Consider the following 21619-nt stretch of genomic DNA (forward strand, 5'->3'; position numbering starts at 1 on the left):
CTAATTGTAAACATTTATGAATGTTCAACATTAATCATTTCTTTCTTTCTTGCACATCCTTCATCTTTTCTTCACTCACTCGGACAAGTAAGTAAGCAAATCCTCGTCATGTGCAGATATATCCTTCAAACACACATAATGGCAGCAGAGCCCTTCACTCACTCGTACCCTGAAGATGCATGTTTCCAGAGAAGATGCAGAAAGAAACTTCTCAAAAAGTGGTCATAATTTAGCCACAAATGGACCAACTAAGTAACTGCTAAGGTGACTTATTGTTGCCTTAAACCATGCAACCGCACGAACAAGACTGAGATGAAGGGTTGAGGAGACTTCCTTCCTGGCCTGTCTCTCTTTTTCCCTCCCTTCAACCACCAACGTAATGATCTTAACCAACAGGCATGCATGCCAACTAGGCTGGAAGGAATGGAATGTATTTAATGGATGCCCACCATTAAGAAGAAATGTTTCACAAAATCTCAGCTCCTCCACGGCAGCTACATGTCCCATTGAATCGAAGAATCACTATCACTGCTCGAAATACCGTCATCACACAATCAATAAGTAAAACTGGCCATAAAACTAAACACTCAACTCACAACACTACTATTCAATAGCCCCGATTGGAAATGGGGCAACAACAATTCCTATTCCTCCACGACTGGACACATCACTGCCGATTAACCAAAACGCGACATGCTCTAAAGTTACACTGCGAGTGCCCAAATTGTCCACGACGCGTTAAATAGAACATAATCTGTGGTGGGCAGGTAAGCAGGCATAAATAAAGTATCATCACATCACGAGCATAAAGCAGATCCAGTGATCACAATCATACACACACACCTCTATCTATGCATGGAATCCGCATCCATCCCCCACCCAGGTGAGTGAGTGAGATGGACAATACGACGTGCCTGTCTCATCTCGCCTCTCATTCTACTCCTTCTCTCGTGTGGGACGAGAATGAGAAGAAGGTGAGAAAATAAGAAGGATTCTCATAATGAAAAGAAAGGAACCATCACCACATCTCGTCAGCAGCAGCAGCAGAAGCGACCTACGTATAAGAATCCATCCGTCTCTTGTTCTTTTGTGTGTGAGATGGAGATTGGAGAACAGGTGGCTTGATTTGATGGACCTTCAAATCCTTCTTCTTCTCCTTCCAAATCCAACAATTTAAATGCTTCATCGTGTCTCCATTTAAACAAGAGAGAGACACACACACAGACCAAGGTAACGAAACGACGAGAATGAAATGCAATCCAATCTAATCAAACTTGTCAACTTGGAGAGATTATAATAATGCTCGATCAATTCATAATTAAAACTGGAATTCTACCTCTAGAAAATTATGCCTGTGTACTTTTTTAAAACCTAACTCAACTATCTACTTGTACATAAGTGCTCAACATTTATAGCCTCACTACACGTTCATATGTATGACGTATGTACACACCCTCTTCTTCTTTTCCAAAAGTCAAGGTTTCCCGAATTCCCACCAGCCTCCTTGTGATCATCTCCAATAACCAACTTGACATTTTTCCACCGTAACATCAACACTTATGTGTGAGACGTACGAGGAGAGAGCAAGAGACTCAAGCCAGGAGCACTACCATATTATTATGAAGTCCTTAATGGATTGGGTGTTAACTTATTGACATTTTTCAAAATTAGTCAAACGTCAAGTTTATTTTGACATTTCGTCGTCGACCCTTCTCAACCCGTGTCAACTCAATCATCCAAAAATCACCAGTGGAATACCAACTACCAACCAACCACTTACATGCATACATTCACAATCATCCGTGTCCATCTCACATTACTTGGTACGACAGATCTCTCTCTTGCTGCTACCTTTACACACACACACAGATCACATAGTTATGCTTAATGGACCACTAACTTTTAAACTTAATTACCACAAGGCATCAAAAAAAAGAAAGATTGACATGGGCATCAATTGTACGAAGGTGTAGTAGTCACATCACACAACAACACTTGGCCATTCTCTCTCAAACAAAGGAAAAGTAGTTGCATGCAAAAATGTGAATGTGAGTGAAATGAATCAGCGAAACTGGATCAACCAGCCACATTGACACCTCATTTCATTTCGATACTCTATTTTTTAATCCGGATTACATTACAGCGTGCAAATTAATTACGCCAATTTCTTGCTCTTTGATTGATTCGCGTTCCGACATGCATGCATAGCATTTTTTTGCGTAATGGAAACCTGATCCTCCATTATTTTAGAGGTCTTAATAGTAAAAATAATACTGTGATGAAATGAAATGCTAAATTTTTTCTTACTCAGAAAAACATTATGTCTGAGCAAATAAAATTCAGAGTAAGCAAGTACCAAGATTTTTGTCATTGTTAGAAATCTCGCTATTGACAATGCTTGTAAAGACGGAAAAAAGTCGATGTAAAGTACACATTGAGAGTAAACATTCCATAAGATTGTTCCTCCTATCACACACAAATTGGTCCCACCACATTTCAAATGGGCGATGAAGCAATCAAGAAATTGAGAATAGTATTGATTCCCTTACCTGGAAACCTCTCGGTTGGGCGGGGTGAGGATGTGGGGTGGGTCTCCCTCCATGAATTGTGGGGGCGGCTTGAATCATGTCGACGTCTTCGTCCTCCTCGCTCTGACTTTGACTCGTGGCCTGATCACCACCATCAAGTTCTAGATCCTGTCGTAACGAATATTGAGTAAATTTCATTTCATCTCACCATTTTTTACAACTGAAATTAAAATCTCTTACGGATTCGACAGAGCCGAGTGAAGGAATGCTGTCAATGTCAAAGGTGTTTCTTCTTGTTCCGTCGATGGAGGATGGAGTTGTTGCGGAGGATCCTAAGAAATCAAAAACTCCACTGTCCGTCTCCAGCCAGTCATCTGCAAAGAATAGGAAGAGGAACATGTATCACCCAATTAATAGCCATTCTTCAGATGAAAACCCTCCCATTCTTTCGGGGTGGACAAAATCAAATCAAATTCAATTCAGGCTCTGATTTCAAAAGAAAAACATCTTCATTATTCCATTCACTCGGCGTCCCCAAGAGCACTTTATGCTATTTCAATCTATTGATTATTATTTATTAATGTCAGGTGGGGCCAGCCCGGTCTCCTCGTTTTATTTTTTTCCTTGTGGTGGGAGGACTATTTTATTTTACAGACAGGATCAAAATTCTCCCTTCTCCTCCTCCTATCTTGTCATCAATTGCAAAAATGGCCGGTGGAGCTGTGTGCCGTGTTTGATTCTTGGCATGGCAGCTGCGACAATGGACAATGAGAGAGATGATGAGATTACGTCAAAAATCAAAACCACTCATTTCCTTCCTTCCTCCTCCGCGAAGGAGGCAAATCTATAAATTATGGCCGAACCGAGGAGTGAAACAAAGGGATGAGGGTAATAATAATAAGAGTGCGTCATGATCTATCTCTGTGACAGCTTGATGTACTAAAAACGATACGATAGGTGGACGTGGAGGTGGATTCGACGCACCATAAAAAAATAATACAACAACTTTAATCCATATTTGAGTACTCACGAGACCTGAATTTTGATGCCCTCTGATTTCTGGGGAGATTATGTAACCCTTTTTTCCTCCTCTCTAATAAGTAACAAGTTGAGATGAAAGTTGAGTATTTTGACAGCCAAGATGACATGTTATCATCTCTATCAAATTCTCATTGTCCATTCATTAAACTGCCAGCTAGCAACATAAGCGAGTCATGTACACAAGCAGCAAACAGGAGAACCACGTATGCATATGTACATCAATTGACACATGCAAATGACACTCGGTGATCAATCCTATTGTCCCCTTAAATGCGCAATCGTTTTCTCCATCTCCATTTCTCCCTCGCAGTTCTTATCTGCCTGCTCGACTAATTTAGGAGGACATATTTTTATTCCGACTCCAAGAAAGAGAAGAGAGAGGCCTAAATTTAGAAATCCCATAAATTTACCTGATCCGTTCCTGTACTCCCGTCAGTCAATTTCTCAAATTCTGTCCACCCTTTTCCCACTTATGTAAGACACTCATTCACAATAAATCACCGGATTTTGATAACTGACTTATCCTCACTGTCACACCGAAAGATTATTACATCGATTTGTACTAATAACTATATATGTAGTAGTAGAAAACTTGATGTCAAAGTTAACGGAATGGACCGATCCATACACGAATATTACGATACGACGCCACCGTCAAGATTTGCAAAAGATTTCGCCAAGTCATCTCATCTCCTCGACCAAGAAGTCCTCTGCTGTATCGCCTCGTCCAATATGCCTTACCAACCACCACACACTTTTCTTCTTTAACAACAACAATCACACACTTGTTTGGGCAATTAGCAGTGCAAACACATTAATGATGGCAGGCAAAGAAAGAAATGAGCTAATTGAGCCAACATGTAGGAACACCACGTAACACTGTTTGTACATTCACCACTACCACAAACCACGCCACGCCACGCCACTGACCACGACACGTTTGTGGGTGAGAAGAATCCGGGTAAAAAGTCAAGCCTGGAGTCCCTGCGGATGACTTTGACCACTTGTTTGTCAGAGGTGAGACTACAAACAAATAAGTATCTTTTCTTCTCCCCTAGTCAGTCCTTCCTTCCCCAACTGTTGTTAACTAACTGTGACGCAAGATACATAAAGGAGCAGCAAGAGCAGTAAAGTAACAGACTAGCTCCTTTTGAGAAGAAAGACTAAAAGTCCCAAGTGCATCCCAACAGGGTTGTTCTTCCACAGGGTTGTTCATTGTGGATGTAAAAGCACATAGGGCTGAACCACGAACACCGTTTTATGACGACGACACCACAACGACCACGACGACGACGACCAAGAGATACAACATGCATATGCAGCATCATAAGGGGTGAAAGAAACAGAGATGATGGAGAGAAACCTTTAGAGGCCAACAGGCATAGAAGCACCACCAACCCCATGACGGCATCCCTCCAATGACTGCACCACAATGGAGGGTGAGCTCAGAGGGGTGGCTAACGTTCGCCACCAATCAGATCTCCTCCGTGCAAATTTACAATCCTTTACTCGCATAAAAAATACTTGGCTGCATCGAGATTCACGATGCGGCCCAACCTTTGCCAAGTAGGTATTGCTCGTCGTGCGAATCATAGAGTTGCTAATAATAATGTTTCCTTAAAAAATTGCCCAATTTGCCGTCCACAGAAGCCATATTGAGGGACATCTTTTGTGCGGAAACCTTGAAAACTTTCTTTACGGAAGAACATGAGAAGAACTGGGTAAAAAAACCTTGGCGTGGTTAATAATAATTTTCTATCCGTTCAAGAATAATTTGTGTATCGACTGCTCATGAAAATGCAAGCCCCATAAATTCAGGGGTTTCTCCTACATAATATTACACAGCTACTTACTTACTACCCGGGTATCGCTTAACTATGACCGAAATAGGGGTGAGAAAGAGAGCCCACACTATCCCAACAACAACCCCATCATCCCTCTCTCTCTCGCTCTCTCTTGATTCCAAAACGTCCAAATAATATAATTCTGGAACTTTTTTTACCTCCTCCTCTACTCTTTTGAAATCTTATTTCATCCCCTTGGTGCATATCATGATGGAGCTGGTGGGAGAGTGAAATAATAAAATAAATAATATGTATTATAATGTTGCATCGCATTGCATTTGGGATTTGTTAAAGTCTCAGCTTTGAAACTTTGTTGGTATTCCACCGCCTGCTGGGTCGTGTGAAGTGTTCAACGGGCGGATGAGATGGAATACGTATAGGAGAGAAGAGGAGCCCATTTCTTCTCAAACATTTTTGCCAAGTCATCCTCTCTCCACCAAATCGCCAAAGATGATGAAGAAGAAGACGACGACGAAGGAGAAGAAGAAGAGCGGTCGGCAGGAGTAAAGTCTTGAGTCGTTTCTTTGGTGGAGGAACAAACCCAGTCAACAACGTACGTCTATCTCCCTCAGTCAGTCAGTCACAAATGGGATAGATAATCGATTGAAACAATGGATGCATGCCTTTGCCCTCACATAAATGGTAGACGAGATTCGCAGGGATTCCGTCCGTTCGTGGGTCATCGTATTTCCATCCCATCATCATCGACATCATGCATCATCACTCATCTGTGGCGGGCGGGCAGTGCTGCTGCTCAGCAATCACCCGTTGACCACCAACAAAGATCAAGAACCAGGAGATGAACCGTGATGAGGACGACCACAACCACCCCGAAGCCTCCACCCACCCAGGAACTAGAACTAACGAGCATGTGACGACGACTTTTCTTACCAATTACATCTTCCAACGTAATCTCGGGCACGGTGGATGCCGCGCTGGTGGAAGAAGATGCAGTCCCTTCCTTTGCAGTCGCACCAACTTCGGGAACTTGATGTTGTTCGGGTGAAAGCCGTCCTAAAATTAAAATAAAACAAGTGAGGCATTCGACTCGTTTATTTATTGAGTTCTTTGCGATGATGCAATTGGCAAAGCTATGGACGATATGAATCTATTTTTAGCTAATTTATGCAAATGTACACTGATCCCTTATTGAGCAAAATGAGCCATGCTACATACACCCACATTGTACGTACTCTCTCCTCGTCGTGATGGTATTATGTATGAAACATGAAAAAAAGCAGCAGCAGCAGCTTGATGATGGCAGTATTAGCGGAACAAATCCATGCCCTATTGTTGCTTCCCTTCCTCAACTATATGTACGCCACATAATTCACACATTCACACCATTTCCAATTCTCACTTATAGATCCACTCTCATTCCCCGTAATCAATTCGTTCCAACCCAAATCTTTACAGAAATTGGCAAACGCTTCAAAAAATTCTCCTCAAAACCATCTTTTTCAAGCTATGTATTTATGATTTCCTAAAAAACCATCCACATTTTGTTCAAGTCTCTCCAAAAATCATAAAATAATTCTTTCACTTGGTCGTCCACTTGGACCTGTCCTCCCGTTCATCCATCACTCACTCACTCTTGATGCACTTGGAGTGTGCACACCCATTACATCAAATCCTACGTATATTTATGTTCCTGGTTCATGGGACAGGTGAATTTTTAACCAAAGTAAACACACTCAACCTCAAAGAATATATGTTCATCCCTGCCCTGGTCACTTGGTCAGGTGGAGTCAACCTCAGATCAAAACATTCCTTCCCTCTTGGGTAGGAAAGCATCATTTAAGGAAAAGTCAGCCTCCGAGTCAGTTAGTTGTCGTCGGGTCGTCATGTCACGACAACATTGACGCAGGTTACAGGATGGATTCATGTCACTCGAAAATGTCATCACCGTAAATAAATAAATAAATACACATCTCATCACAATTCATTCATCTCTCTCGTCAGGGCAGGTTCACTGATCAGAAATAAAGACGACGACGACGACACTTCCTTCTCAAAAAAGTCTTTAACAATGTCTCACGCATCCCGAAACAACAATGCGCTACACCTCAACAATGCGGACTGAATATTATTAATAATAATTCAATAAGTACATAGACTCGTCGTGAACCTCACCTCGATTCTGGGCACGTCGCTGTCTCACATGAGGCGCGAGAGAACAATAAATAATTTGTCGTCAAGCAATTATTTAGTCACAGGCAGAGCGACCACTTAAACGTTGGGAAGAATTAATAAAGGAATGATAAGTCCACCACCCTTTTCCGTTCTCACCACCAATTCATAACTACTTACTACGAGCTACGAATAGGATATGGATGATGAGAAGAGCCGAGTAAAATGACAAATTTATCATTATTTTTTTCTATTTCATTGTCCGCCCTGACTTGACTTCCTATGATGTCAAGTACATTATATTATTTTCTATGAAAGCCGAACCCCCAACAATGCCTCTCCTCGCACCGCCACCGCCACGGCACACAGGTTGGCAATTGACAATTCAAAAATCCTTTATAAAACGAACCGGAAGCTGCTTACACAGTTTTATTTATTAATTAATTCCTCACATCCATCCATCCATCCATCTTCTCATCCAACAACATTTCACAAATTGCCACCACTCACACACACTCGGCATAATTTTGGATTTAGAAATCCACCAAAATACCCAAATTTGGAATGACTTGACGTTTCGTCGTTCTTGGCGAAATATTCGAAACCCATTATCTTATTATTTTACAAAAGTAGGGACGAACGGACGGCGACTATGACGAGAAAAGTGGTGTGATGATTACACGCAAGTTTTCCTCATATGCGATGTGAGTGAGTGGATTGAAATAAATCAGATAAATAATATGGCCGTCGTCCCTCATTTTTTGATAAATTAAGTACCGCACCACAATTGAAATGAGCGATATAAATCAAGGCAGAAGCAGAATTATGGTTTCCACAACAGTCGACGGAGTAATTTCCCACCTGTCAATTCCATTGTTTGATGGCACAAAGTAAAAATAAATGCCAAAGTTATAATATCCAAAAAAGTATGTATGTACATGTGCAGGAGTACATACGCCAGTTGCCACATGTTGTTGCGGAATGTTTGTCCCAGAGTAATAACTGGTCATCAAACATCATTATTTTATTATTATTTCGCGAGTAATAAAAATACAATGATAATGTCACTTGCTGCGCAATTTGAATAAATAAATTGTACATGTGTGATAAACAATTTTGTGAAAATTGCTTACAAATTGGTACAATGCAAGGCCCAAAATTGCCATAAAATTTACAAATCTGAAAATATGTACGTATATACAAAAAGGTAAAGAAGATGAGGATGCTCAAATGTAAACCCAATGCAATCCTGCCTCAGAAACAATAAAATCTCTCGGAATGACGCGACAATTAATAAGACTGCTCCTACATATTTCACGTTCGGGAGACAATCCAGCGCCACGAATGGAATATTGTCCTCCTCCTCGTCGTCGTCGTTTCCGTCGCCGTCGCCGCGGTGGTTTAAAAAGTGTTGTACTGCTGCTCCTACTGACTTGGTTTACTCTTGCACTTTTTATTCAGAAATTGCTGGGTGAGGATGAGACGTTAAGTTTCATTCATTAGGAAACATAGGAGTAATACAACCTGTTCCTTTTTCCTTCCGTCACTTGACTCGCAATCTTCTCGCGTTGGCACTTGAGAGTAGTCGTCGGGACTTGAAGAAAAGGTTTTACACACTCATTCTCCTTCCACCTTGAGACGCTCCCAACTACGAACATGAGCTGCTGTAGCTGATATAGTGTAAAACTTGTAATGAAATGACGGTCATTCTCTCCACACAGCTTATTATCTGCAGCCACATCGCCATTGTCATCCAACTAAACCTTCGTCATCATGAATTTCAACATTCATTCTCAACCAAACCAAAAATCATCATCATCAGCACATTCATTATCGTCATCCAGTTCCGAATTCCTCGCGTGTGCAAAATTCCTCGCAGAAAAAAGTAAACCAATTTACTTCCGGGACTGGAAAACTTGGGAGGAAAGGACCCTTTCTTTCTGCCCAGTAGCGGCAGATATGCAACAATGGTGGTGGACCAAGAAAATAGTACTAAACGGGTCGAGAGCTCCGCACAGTTGTTGTTGTGACGCAACAATGTAGCTCTCTTCCTACGTACGAGATAAATACATCGCCCCAAACGACTACTGCCTGCCAGCCTACTCCTACTACGGACGGACCGTCTATCGATAGGCTACACCATCATTTCAATGCCAGCCCAAACCTGCATATTATCATATTCTATAGAGGAGTAATTAGTGACAACACCATCACCACTACCCAGTTAATTCCCATTACGACGACGACGACTACATAATAATAACACAGCCTCCAAGCAAGTCTGAATTATTCCTGCATGCATTCAGCAACCATGAGCAAATTATAAGCACCAAACATTTTGTAATTACAACTCTACTGATGGCTCTCTTTGCAAAAGCTTTCAATTAAAATTGTGTACGTACGAGGAAAAATGACCTTCAACTCAAAACTTTATATTTTTTCGATCCATGACTAATTCATGTTAAAATGGTCCTCTAAAAATATCACCTTTATTTTCTTTTTTTACTCTGAAATCATCTGGGTAGCAATTTTCCGTCCCAAATATTTTACTGAATTATTTATTATTCAGAATGTCCATGTCCATGCGGGAGAAGGGAACGAAAGACACAACGACGACGACGAGGGGTTGAAGCTGGTGAACACAAATACTTTGAGAGAAGAGAAGAAGAACAAGAAGATGAAGAAGATGCAAGTCATGTCAAGGATGGGTGCCAGGCCAGGCAGGCAGGCCAAAGCCATGAGCACAGAGTCAAAAGTCTGAATAAAATCGTCAGATTGATTCAATCCAAAGCCAAATTCACATTCAAATCCATCCAAACGGACCGTTTAATGTTTGAATATTCATCCACTATAAATTCAACCACTAAATAAATCAGCATCCCACCACCACCACCGACCGACCTACGTAATCATCACGATGGAATGGAGAACTGAACGAAATGCATTGCAATAAAATGAAATTTACAATGATCTCGTTCCGACGAAAGAGAGTAATGTATGTAGTTTTGTACGTGTCTGTGTAGCACGTATTTAAGAATAAGGGCTGACATTGCGCAGGGGTGATCGGAGAAAGCGATAAGATCCAACCAAACGTACATTATGGCATCCTCTGCGTAGGACGACGATAATCAAAATCAAGAAAAATTACCACGACTACGCCTCGCTTTTACTTTGTCCCATTACGGACGGATTGCTCTTGTGCACTTAATGTAATGGGTTCTGATTGGAAGCAGTTAGGTACATTATGCAAACCCATCAGGATGACATGTTCCCGTGCAATATTATTATTTACCAGGGATGGAAATTATTATACACAATCGAGCCAAACTTTCCAAGAGAGATCTGGACCAGGAAGATTATTTTCTTCTGTCAAATATGAATTATGACAGAAGTGTCATTAATCATAAGAACGAAGGGCAGCAGCAGCATTCAGGTTAACGCATGAAACGTGGGTGTAACGAGAAAATTCACAAAGTCGAGAGAGACGGCTCGCTGTTATTTCATGTGGCCTGTTGCTTTTAAAAATCAGCCCTAAATTATTTTCTTGCCCTGCCTGCGAAATAATCCATTTTGAAAAGTTGCCCTCAAAAAATTCGTACCTTCGACTAAATAACTTTGCTTTTTTTCCTCTCGAGAGAATCGCACCGACTGCTCGGCGAGAAATAGTCAATTTAAAAGTTTTTAAGCCAATTTGCCTGTGCGGCCGTGTGGAGAGAGAGGAGATAAATCTATCCCTTGATCAGATCGCAGGGCAAAGCATATAAAATAATTGTTCTGCTTCATCGCCCCAATAAAGGCAATGCACTCCAATTCGCAGGCTAAATCAACCTTGCCATTTATGGCTCAACACAAAGTGAGTAAATTTCTTCTACTGAAAGATCTCGTTTCACTGCGCAAAAAGTGTAGCGAATTGTGAGCATTTAAGGCCATATTACATATTACGATGTCTCTACGTCTATAGCTTCGCCAACCAACCAACCAAGCAGCCAACCACCATGGATAAAGGGATTAGCACGGCGAGCAAGGCGAGAGGAAGAAAATCTCTTATTATCATCAAAGTACTACTGCGCCATCACGAGCGACTAGAATATGTATACTCACATGAACAAAAAGCATTTCAAGTTCCATTCAATCAGAAAATATGTGGAGACGGGAAAAAATCTGGGATTTGGTTCCAGGAGGCAGCATGCATTTTGAAAATGATACCTTTATCGTGTAGACGCAGACTGAGGGACTAACTATAAATAATATTTAATAGTTTATTCACTTCGGGTTTTGATAGATTTACATTTACAAGGAGATCTTTCATGCCCTGAACTTGAGGAAATAAATGCATGAATGTCTTACTACCGACGAAGCGGAGAGGATTATGAAATTGGATTTTCATACTACAACATATTCCACACGGAGCAAGCATTGGTTGGAAAACGTGAAAGATTGATGAAGGAAGGATGGGAAAGGTGAAACTGGGAATTATTATTATTATTATATTCCTCGTCTTTGTTCCCCACCAGCCAGCCAGGTACGAGTCCGACAGGAGTATTTAGTGTACACAAAGTCAGAGTGAAAAATGGGAATTCGGGTTACATGACAAATGATGGTAGCCGTCAAAATTTTGTTATGCTTCAGCCTTTTGGCCCAATACTAGCACATCTCTCGGACACACAATAAGATCTCTAATGTCTGCATCGCTCATACTTATGTGCGCCGTATACATGCAGCTTAACAATGCACCGTTAAGTTATATAAGCCCATCCTGACTGAGATCACTGCTGGGAGAGAGCCTTAAAAAAGAGCTCTCCTGCTCCAGGCGGATTAATCAAAATCCAATCCACCTGAAAATCAACTTCCCCCCGTCACGCTTCGAGCTTCGAATTGGTTTCGTCGTTCGTTTCATTTCGTGATGGAAAAAATTGAGGAGAGACTACTTCAAACCCTACCAAATTGTCTCAGAGCCTCACTCTCTCACTTTTTATGACCAAGTGCCATGAATAGTTTTCAAGAACCGAGGCAAATTCCTGGAGTGAGGTCTTCCTCCCATGACTTTTTTTTACTACGAGGCAGTAATTCATAAAGTTTCAGGACATATTTTGTCATACTTTTTCACTACTTTTTATTGGCAAATTTCTCCGATTAATCCTGGTTGAAATTTTTGATCACTTTGTGCAGAAATTTGGCTCAGTTTTCTACAGAAAAACTGTATGCAGGGCGGTTTGTGCAAAATCGTACGCTTTTGCAGGATAAAACCGATAGAAATTTTCTGCAGGATTATGTATAAAAAAATTATGTATCAAGCTTTTATCGATAACAGAATTCGACTGCAGAATTCGACACAGTGATTTCTACCAGCGAAATTATAAGATGAGGAAAAGCGCAACTCTACATACTCTTGTCATTACCTATTTTGTACATTTTTTAACTTCCTCATTGCGGGTGAAAGTCGTACTGACTGATATCATATCATGTCAAATACTTCATTCTAAGAAAATCACAATAAAAATGACAGCTTTGAATCGTGTAGGAGACGAGAAATGTCTCAAGGCAGGAGGAGAAGCGACATGGCTTTCAACCTAATGACTACCTGCCTCTCGCCACCGCCCTTAAAAGGCTCCAAAGTTATCTGTTTCCTAATAATTTTATCCCATTCTCACCCTCACAAACTACTTTTTACACCAAAATAGATCCATCTCTCACTCAAGAAGCAAGGGTCAAGTGGCTTCGCAGCTTTCTGAAGATCTCTTACTCGATTTGATGGTAGGTAGTGGTTATCATCACCACTTTTGAAAGAGAGAGAGTCGTCGTCGTCGTCTCGTCAGAGCATATTATTATGAGTGACAGTGGGTTTAGTTAGTTTTTGAACGATAATGTCTTGTAAATCCTAATGTAGAACAAATATGTGGCTCGTTGGTTGGTGTGTGGGTACAGTGTCGGTTAAAAGTCAGGTAACAAAGTGCATGCCTTATCGCCTTGAGTGAGTGAGTGAGAAAAGGCAAGTACGCCATAACAGAATTTCATTAAATGCAAGGTTTTGACCTGCACGTCGGCATGTCACTCTTATCTCAACCCTTTCATTTATAATTATACCGATACTTATTAATCCAAGCTGGCTATGAACGTGCCCCCTTTTTATACAGACACAACTCTTCACCTCGTCTTTTTTGCCCCGGCGCAACAATTATACTTTTTATGAAACATACCAAATGCATATTTTACATTTTTTCCTAAGAGCAGCAGGCAAATAAGCGGTATTTTTATTTGTACAATAATTTCTTACCTTCAACTTCTCGGAGGGGAACGGTTCGCATCACTTCGTTCGCTGCTTCATTGAAGGTCTAAATTAATCGGGGAATTAAATTAGTCAAAAAATTATATAATTTACGAAATCGTACGTTTTGCTATTTGTATTTGTTGCACACATTGGGTTTGCAAGACCACAAACCGAATAATTATATATACATTTTTTACATCAAATTGTTTTGAACATCAAATCAAACATTACAACTTTTTGGCTGGAATTCAGAACCCTTTCAATACAAATATTCAGCAGAAAATGATGACACGAATGAATTTGTTATTTAAAAAAATAAATTATGGGTGTTGAATGAAAGCGCTCCTAAAACATTACTGGACTCATATTCACTTACTACGAAGAACGTGCGGAATGCGGAAAAATGTTCACCTAACTCCAAAAAAACTGAACATTTACAATTTTTTTTACCAAATTTGACATTAGTTCTTTTTAAAAATTTTATTTTTCGCACAAGAATCAAATCCTCATTTCCATTTCCCGTCATTATTCCAAGTCGTGAAAATATGTCATGATGACTACACCCAATCGCAATTCTTATTCTTCTTCCTCGAAATACACTGCTCCCTAATTGGACAACAACAAAACAAATGTCCTGTCTCACGACTTTTGCATACAACGCAACGCCCGCATACACACACACATATGTAGATACATACATACATACCCGATATCGTGGCATGCCATCTAAAAATGGTAGAATTTGAATTTTTGAAAGACATACATATGTCAGGCATGGGAGACGCCAAGTGAGGATTTGATCCCCCTGTCAGATGGGGATGATGATGCCGTAATAAGAGTCAGTCGAGAGCTGAGTGAGACTGCCATGATAATAAATAGCCCTGCATTCAGAATTGAAAGGAGCGATTGAGCATCATTTCATCCAGCAGAAGCAGCAGCCCAACAATGAAGACTTTTCCATCCAACGCTTGAATTCGTGAATGCAACAGTCATTTAGTTCCTTCCTTTTAATATCCCTGCTGGACGGGAAGATAAAATAAGTCATCTTCTCCTTATGTGTATCTACTTAGATAGATATCCAACATTTCGACCATGGCCACAAGTTTACAGAGAGAGAGAGAGAGAGACAGGCAGGAGGAGCCTAATTACCCAAACTTCCCCACCACTTGATTGTTGCGTAATGTTGAATCATGTACCAAAAAGTATCCAACTCCTTCCTACCACCACCACCACGGTTTGTACTGCATCTTCTTTAACTCGGCCATTTTCAATGGCCAACCACCATAGAAGATGCCATGTTTGTTGCATAATAAAAACTCATGGAACCAAAGGAAGCAACCCTAATAATAAAATTCTGGTAAAAAACTTCACCACCACCACCACTATTTCTGTACGAGGAGGAGACAGACCTAAATCGTCAGTCGAATAAGTTGTAATGTAATTAAGATGATAATTTGAAATGTCTTAAATGTTTCATAAGAATTGCGTAGTCGCAACAAAAATTTAGAATAAAGAATAATTTTTTCATGAGATAAAGTAAAAATTTGAACGGCTCTCTTGCAGAAATTTGGCCTAATTTTCTGCAGAGCGATTTGTACAGAAAACTATGCGCTCAGAATTATGCACATACGGTTCAGCAGGGTAAAACCCGTACAAATTTTCTGCAGAATTATGTAAAAAAAAATGTATACAGAATACAATATGCATCGAGTTTTTGCCGATTACTGAAGAATTTAACACAGTGATTTCTACTCGGAAAATGTACCACAATTCCTCGAACGTTTGTAGTTTTTCAAAACTATTAATGGTCAAACTTTATTTCATACCTTATAGAAGTCGAGGTGGGCCTCCTCCTCGGCCAAGGACCACTCCATCTCCTCCGACTGGTCATTCTCGGAGGGGGAGTAGGACTTGAGTTCCCGGAGGTCAAAAAGGTCAGCGACAAGGCTCTGTTCGAGGAGCAAGTTGTCATCCAGGTCACGGAAAAGGTGGGACGATGGGGACGATGGGCGTGGAGGGTGTAGTGGGAGTGATGCCGCTCCTTGTTGTTCCGCATCCTCGGCATCCGCCGCAGTTTGATGGTTGGAGATGATAAAGTCGAGCAGTTCGTTGGAATCCTGGCACACGAAGGAAACAATTTCAATTAATTTTAACGACACTTACACTCACGCACTCACTCACACGCTCTCAATACGACTGCCAAAAGAAACTGAACTAAATTCACACGAGTATGTAAATAATTCAAGCTGAAAACTGGACGAGAAATGGGACTACTAAAACTGTCATTTACTTCTTCACATGGGAGAAATAATCCCATTATTAAGTTCAAAGTAATGAATGCCAAATAATCATCATTACTCATACTCGTCAGTGGTCAGGATTTAAACGGGATCTTTGATATGCAACAGGCCATAAAGTAAGTAATACTCCACTCATGACTTTTGACTTTTGACCACCACGAACAGAATAAGAATAAATAATCACAAGCACGGAATTGTGACCCATAATCGTTTCCAATTGACACCCTTTCCAAGTGATGGACAAGCCATAAAAGTCCCCAAAAGGTAAAACCGTAGGGGTTCCTTATCTCCAAAAATAGACTGAACACACACCAACTCACCCACTTTTGCGGTACGGTAACCCTCGCCCCTCCGCCACTTTCACCCCATTCAGCTTAACTGTGAGTTCTGGATGAAAATGTGCTTTTTCGCAACCAACTTTCTCCCCACATGCGCGAAACGACAAAAGTTCCAAGTTTTAGCCTCAAAACCACTTTGAGGAGGGAAACTGAGCAGCAGCGCAGGTCGTCGTCCCACGACGACTGGCCCCATTTTTAAGACGTTCAATTTGGACAAACTTCTTATTTTTCAAAAGCCCTTTCTGCCTGGAGTCAGTCGAAAACAGTGATTGTCATGCCCGTGATTAGTTTACTATGATGATGACGACGAAAGTGCGGCGGACTAATGTTGAGTCATTGTAATGATTCCTCCAGAAATTACTACTACAAACATGAATGAGCAGTTATCCAATCCACTTTTCCAGACTCGTCATCATCGTCATGATCTTATTGCCTTGTCAGCAAAAGGGGGGCGAAGAACTGAATCCAGTTCAAAACTGTTGAATTCTTTTTTTCGCAGAAACTGATTTAGCAAAAATTAGCGACAATCATCACACTCGCCCCGAGTGACCCAGTTTCTTTTTTAGAAAATTGGGGCCCGAAACCTTCCTCAAATACGTTGCTGATATATTATTGCATCATCATCCCAAAGCACCCTCATCATTCTCGTAAGAAGATGAAGAAGAAGGAGAAGAATGAAGTGCAAAAGGATTGCAACCTCATCATCATCACACTCATTTCATTTTCTACGGAAAAGTTCACAATGGACAGAACAAGAAGAAGACCAGAACTACTCAGCACTTTTCATTTCAAATATAAATACAAAACACGGCTAATACAGTAATTTGCACCACGATAAGTTGTGCAACTTGCCTTTCAAGTGCAAGGGCATCTAGATTTTGCATAATTACGACAAATTAATTAAGGCCCTACTGACCAAAACTGAATAGATTCACTGTTTTTTTTACAGAAAATGTTGAAATTGGAATTACGAGCAATCAGTAGTAACACTTGCGAAACTCGCATTATTTGCATAATGATTAAGGTGTTATCTATTTATTCAGTGTTACAAAATTCAGACTAATAATTTTTCGACAAGTTTCGACCACGACTGAAAAATCTGATCGCACCCATCCCATCCTCAACGAGAAGGTTTAAAGCAAGCCGTATTTTTTCCCCAAGAAAGACGACGATAAAAAGAAGATGCGGCATGTCTCTCTCTGGTTAAGTGTCACCTCGGAAAGGGCAGAATTGATAAATCGACCACATTTGTGAACACTGAATGAGACAGTGTTGGGGTCATTTGTGTTCCTGCTCCGGCTGCAATCAAGCCCAATCCAGCAACAATTGGACGATTTCAACTCCTCACAAATCATCCTTTTTACCCCTCATGCCTTAACCTCATCCTTCATCCTGCCCTGTCAACTTGGAAGACCATTGTTGTCTCTTTTCGGGTATAACTGCGAGCGACTACTGATTACATCAAATCTCAACAATGAGACCAACACACACAACACGCCGTAAATAATAAGGATTGTGTGCTCCACAAATATTTAGTCCTCCTTACACGACCACCTCATCCATCTCTCGAAATCAAAACATTGTGGCCATCTCGACTTTGACTTTGATCGAGTCTATATCTACCTAAATCTTCCATAGTCGTTTAGCCAGCCAGCCAGCCAACCAACTGATGTAGCGTGTCTATCTGTTTGTCTATTAGAATGGAAGTCGTCGATTATTCAAGTGTTGTTTTTGCATAAAAATTCACCAACCAAACCTATTCATTTGCCACTTGAACAACCACTCGTCGTCTCAAAAAGTCTGCAGCTAGCTCGCCTAAATCAAAAGAAAACCTTGAGTGAGCAGCAAAAGACTTTTCGCCACCAATAATAAATAATATAATGATGGTAATGATATAATGGGCCGTGGTTGAGGTATTTTTGTCCTCTCCCACAATATCTCAATCTGGTAGCAAATGAATACAGAAATCAAGAAAAGTAAATCCCCAAGGTTCTGACGTTCTGCTTTGAATGGATGGATGGATGCTCATGCATGTAGCCACCGACCACATGACATTCTTGAACCACTTGGATTTTAAATTCCGCAAAAAATTCAATTGAAATTAAATATTTGAAGGTCGAATCGCATCAAAAAGAAAGAAAGAAACGAAAAATACCAATTTCTTCTACTTTTGACTGGTTTAAAGTTGCCTTTTCTTAATTACTCTTCCTTCGGTACTAGGTAGGCAAATTAAACGCCTGCTGGTCTCTCCTTGATGAAACTGCTCATCAGTTTTGCTTCGTAATTTTGTACTTAAGTCTATTAAGTAATTAAATAGCTTGAACTTCCTTTTTTAAATTGCATATACATTTTTTGAATATATAATTCATGAAAATTAATTCTAAAAAATAATGTTTGATATTCTGATACTATAATTTGCAAATATTCATAAATGATTGTTCTCCATTAGTAATTGCTTCGTGTACGGAATTACTTAATATTCAGTACATGTAGTTCATGATACAATTTTTCTAAATTCTGGACAAAAATTCTTTCAATTTTTCGAAAACTTACGAATTTAATTAGAAATTTACTAAGGATTAAAAAAACTGCAATAAAGAATTTTCAATAATCCTTTTAACAAACTAAAAGTTGTACCTACAAATATGGTACAACTTACGCTTCAAGGCATGCATGGGGCACGCAGTGGTTCATGAAATAAATCGTAATTTTCAGGAGTCGAGTGAGACTCTTCACCTTGACGTCGAAGTTGGTAAAGCGAAGCTTGCAAGCCCTCTACCACATGGGAATCGAAACGCGTAAACGCTACCAATGAAAGTACCACTTCAAACTGCACGCAGCGATGGATTACACAACCAAAGACATAATATCTCTTTGTCAAATGCGTATGCTTTCCTTCACAAATAAAATCATGCATACAAAACAAGCACACAAATTAAAGGAAACAAAATATCAAAATACTTACAAAGACGTCCGTCTCAACATTCAAGCCAGCATTTAAACGGTCCAAGTAATTTTCTTGGGGAGAGTTCCGGATGTTAAGTTCTTGACCCAATGATGAAGAACTAGTACTCGGTCCGGCCTCCTCTGAATCCATTCCGCCAACTAGAAACGGGTCAAACGAGTCCGGGCTGAGCGGCGTAGTAGATTCAAATAGTTCAAAGTAAGGTTCATCAAGTTTCGGTTCGGAAAGGTCAGGTTCAGACTCGGAGTTGCGTCCACTTTCATCACCAGAATCTGTACCAGAATCGTTACCCGAATCGGCAGAGGATGGTGTTGGTGATGTACTTCCGGTTGGGACAATGTTACCGCTACCTCCATTATTTCCTCCTGGACTACTACCCCCAGAGGAAGACGAACTCGCAGGGGGACAACTGGTAGTCCGGCTAAACCGCTGGGAAGGGTTTCCGTTGTCGTATCGCTGACGAGATAAGCCGTGATGTCACGAAAAATTTGGATCGGATCTTTCCTCACATATGCGGCGTTCAGGTTGGATAATAACAGAAGACGGGATTGTTGTCGGTACGCCTCTTCAGCCAAGTCCATCCTGTCTTCCTCATTGTTGTACGATGAATGTATGTCTTCACCAAAGATATCGTCATCATGGTACGGATCGAAACTTCCCGACAGAGATTTTGCATACTCAATCCCAGGATCATGATAGCCTCCCCCTAGACGATGGTAATTTGTACGCGAAAAAGCCCAGGTCGGCCCTCCTTGCAGAATCTGATCGATATTGACAAAGTTGTCGACATCGTTGAAGAAATTAGAGCTGATTACATTATCATAGATCCCCACGTGGCGAGGATTTCCTCTCAATAGCGTGATAACTAAAGCTATATGGAGTAGTTCAGTGGTTATTCGTTTCTTTGTGGTCACCATTTTGCTAGCTTGATTTTTAACACTATTCACTATTAGCACCCTTGGATAACAACGTCATTTAGAATAACAACTAAATTGTGATATGAAATATCAACTGTTTTTCCTTTCCCACAAACTCATCAAATTAACTGGATAAATTATTCTGAAGCTGAGTAAAATTCATTCACCTACAAAAACAAAAACAATCTTGTTATTCAAAGTTGAAAATCAAAAATGCATTTAACAAAACTACACGACTTACTTATGAATTACAATAGTTTACAATTTCTTCGAAAGAAAATCCCACAAATACACTTTGCTTTTTTTAAATCTGTAATTCAAAATATAAAAAAAATATTTGCATATATCATACAAATTTTTTAAATTACCTTCAACAAACTAATTCATATTTACCTACCTATAGTACTGATTGATTAATCCGCAATTTTCACAGGAGCACCTTCTTGAGAAAAAGATTCCTTGTTTTTTTCTCCACGATCTGAAACGTTAAATATTTTCAACTATTAGTCACGCAATCATCAATCAATGAATGAACTAATTATATCGTATCGTTGTATTTAGTGCGACGATGAATTAAGCTGAAGGGCTTGTACTTGGTCATGAGACATGAACTGGAGTGACGCAGTGGTCAGCTCATAGTTCAAACAAAAATAATCAATGCAAGATAAACATTAACACGGGACAAAACTTGCTTGCTGATTACACGAATTAGTATTGACATTAATTTTTTATGTTATGGTGAAGCAAATAGCATGTAACTTATATATCTTGGCAAATAAATACCTCTGACTGAATCTGATCAAGAATTCCGTACTAATTTTTTGCACTACTTGAGCCAAAAACAGGGATACAAAATATCCCAAATTTCCCAATACAAATAATTACGACCCATCTACAAGTGGAACAATATGAGTTGAGCTCCAATTCAAGAATTACGGAGAAATGCGATTCTTCTTAACTGCATCATCCATCCGTAGCGTCTTTGTACGAGTGCCAAAAAATTAAGAACCTTACTTACTTCCACGCAAAACAATAGCACATTCACCGAATTGCACTTACAATAAGACTTGCATTGTCTTGATGCACGTAGAGCTAAATAAATAGCTCGCCTTGGGTGAGATTTTTCATAATATTTTATTTTCTGCATGCCGGTTCATGAACTTGAACCGTTTTCGTTTCATTGCCAATTAAATAAATGCTTCCTTTTATAGACGAGAGCTAAATTTGTGTGTAAGCGTATGTACGTACGTACGAGCTGTAGCTCATTATGTATATTTTTCGCCAATAG

General features: G+C 40.1%; 1 protein-coding gene across 3 annotated transcripts in view; it reads right to left on the reverse strand.

The window, feature by feature from the left end:
• The window catches only part of LOC110849424 (segmentation protein cap'n'collar), a 32497-nt gene that overhangs the window by 8114 nt on the left and 2764 nt on the right, over nt 1–21619 (reverse strand). For 2 of the 3 annotated variants that reach the window (XM_035849679.1, XM_022096841.2), the window contains exons 2-9: nt 20729–20809; nt 20573–20641; nt 19415–20498; nt 15638–15928; nt 13818–13875; nt 6305–6427; nt 2769–2902; nt 2550–2696 (exon numbers count right to left, since the gene is read on the reverse strand). In XM_035849679.1, coding sequence (XP_035705572.1) covers nt 2550–2696; nt 2769–2902; nt 6305–6427; nt 13818–13875; nt 15638–15928; nt 19415–19546 — 885 coding nt within the window. In that variant the 5' untranslated portion in view covers nt 19547–20498; nt 20573–20641; nt 20729–20809. Of the gene's footprint in view, nt 1–2549; nt 2697–2768; nt 2903–6304; nt 6428–13817; nt 13876–15637; nt 15929–19414; nt 20499–20572; nt 20642–20728; nt 20810–21114; nt 21305–21619 lie in introns of those variants that run through there. The other variant, XM_022096835.2, reaches the window with a different exon arrangement.

Source organism: Folsomia candida, unplaced genomic scaffold (assembly GCF_002217175.1).
Source record: "Folsomia candida strain VU population unplaced genomic scaffold, ASM221717v1 Fcan01_Sc001, whole genome shotgun sequence".
NCBI classification, from domain to species: domain Eukaryota; kingdom Metazoa; phylum Arthropoda; class Collembola; order Entomobryomorpha; family Isotomidae; genus Folsomia; species Folsomia candida.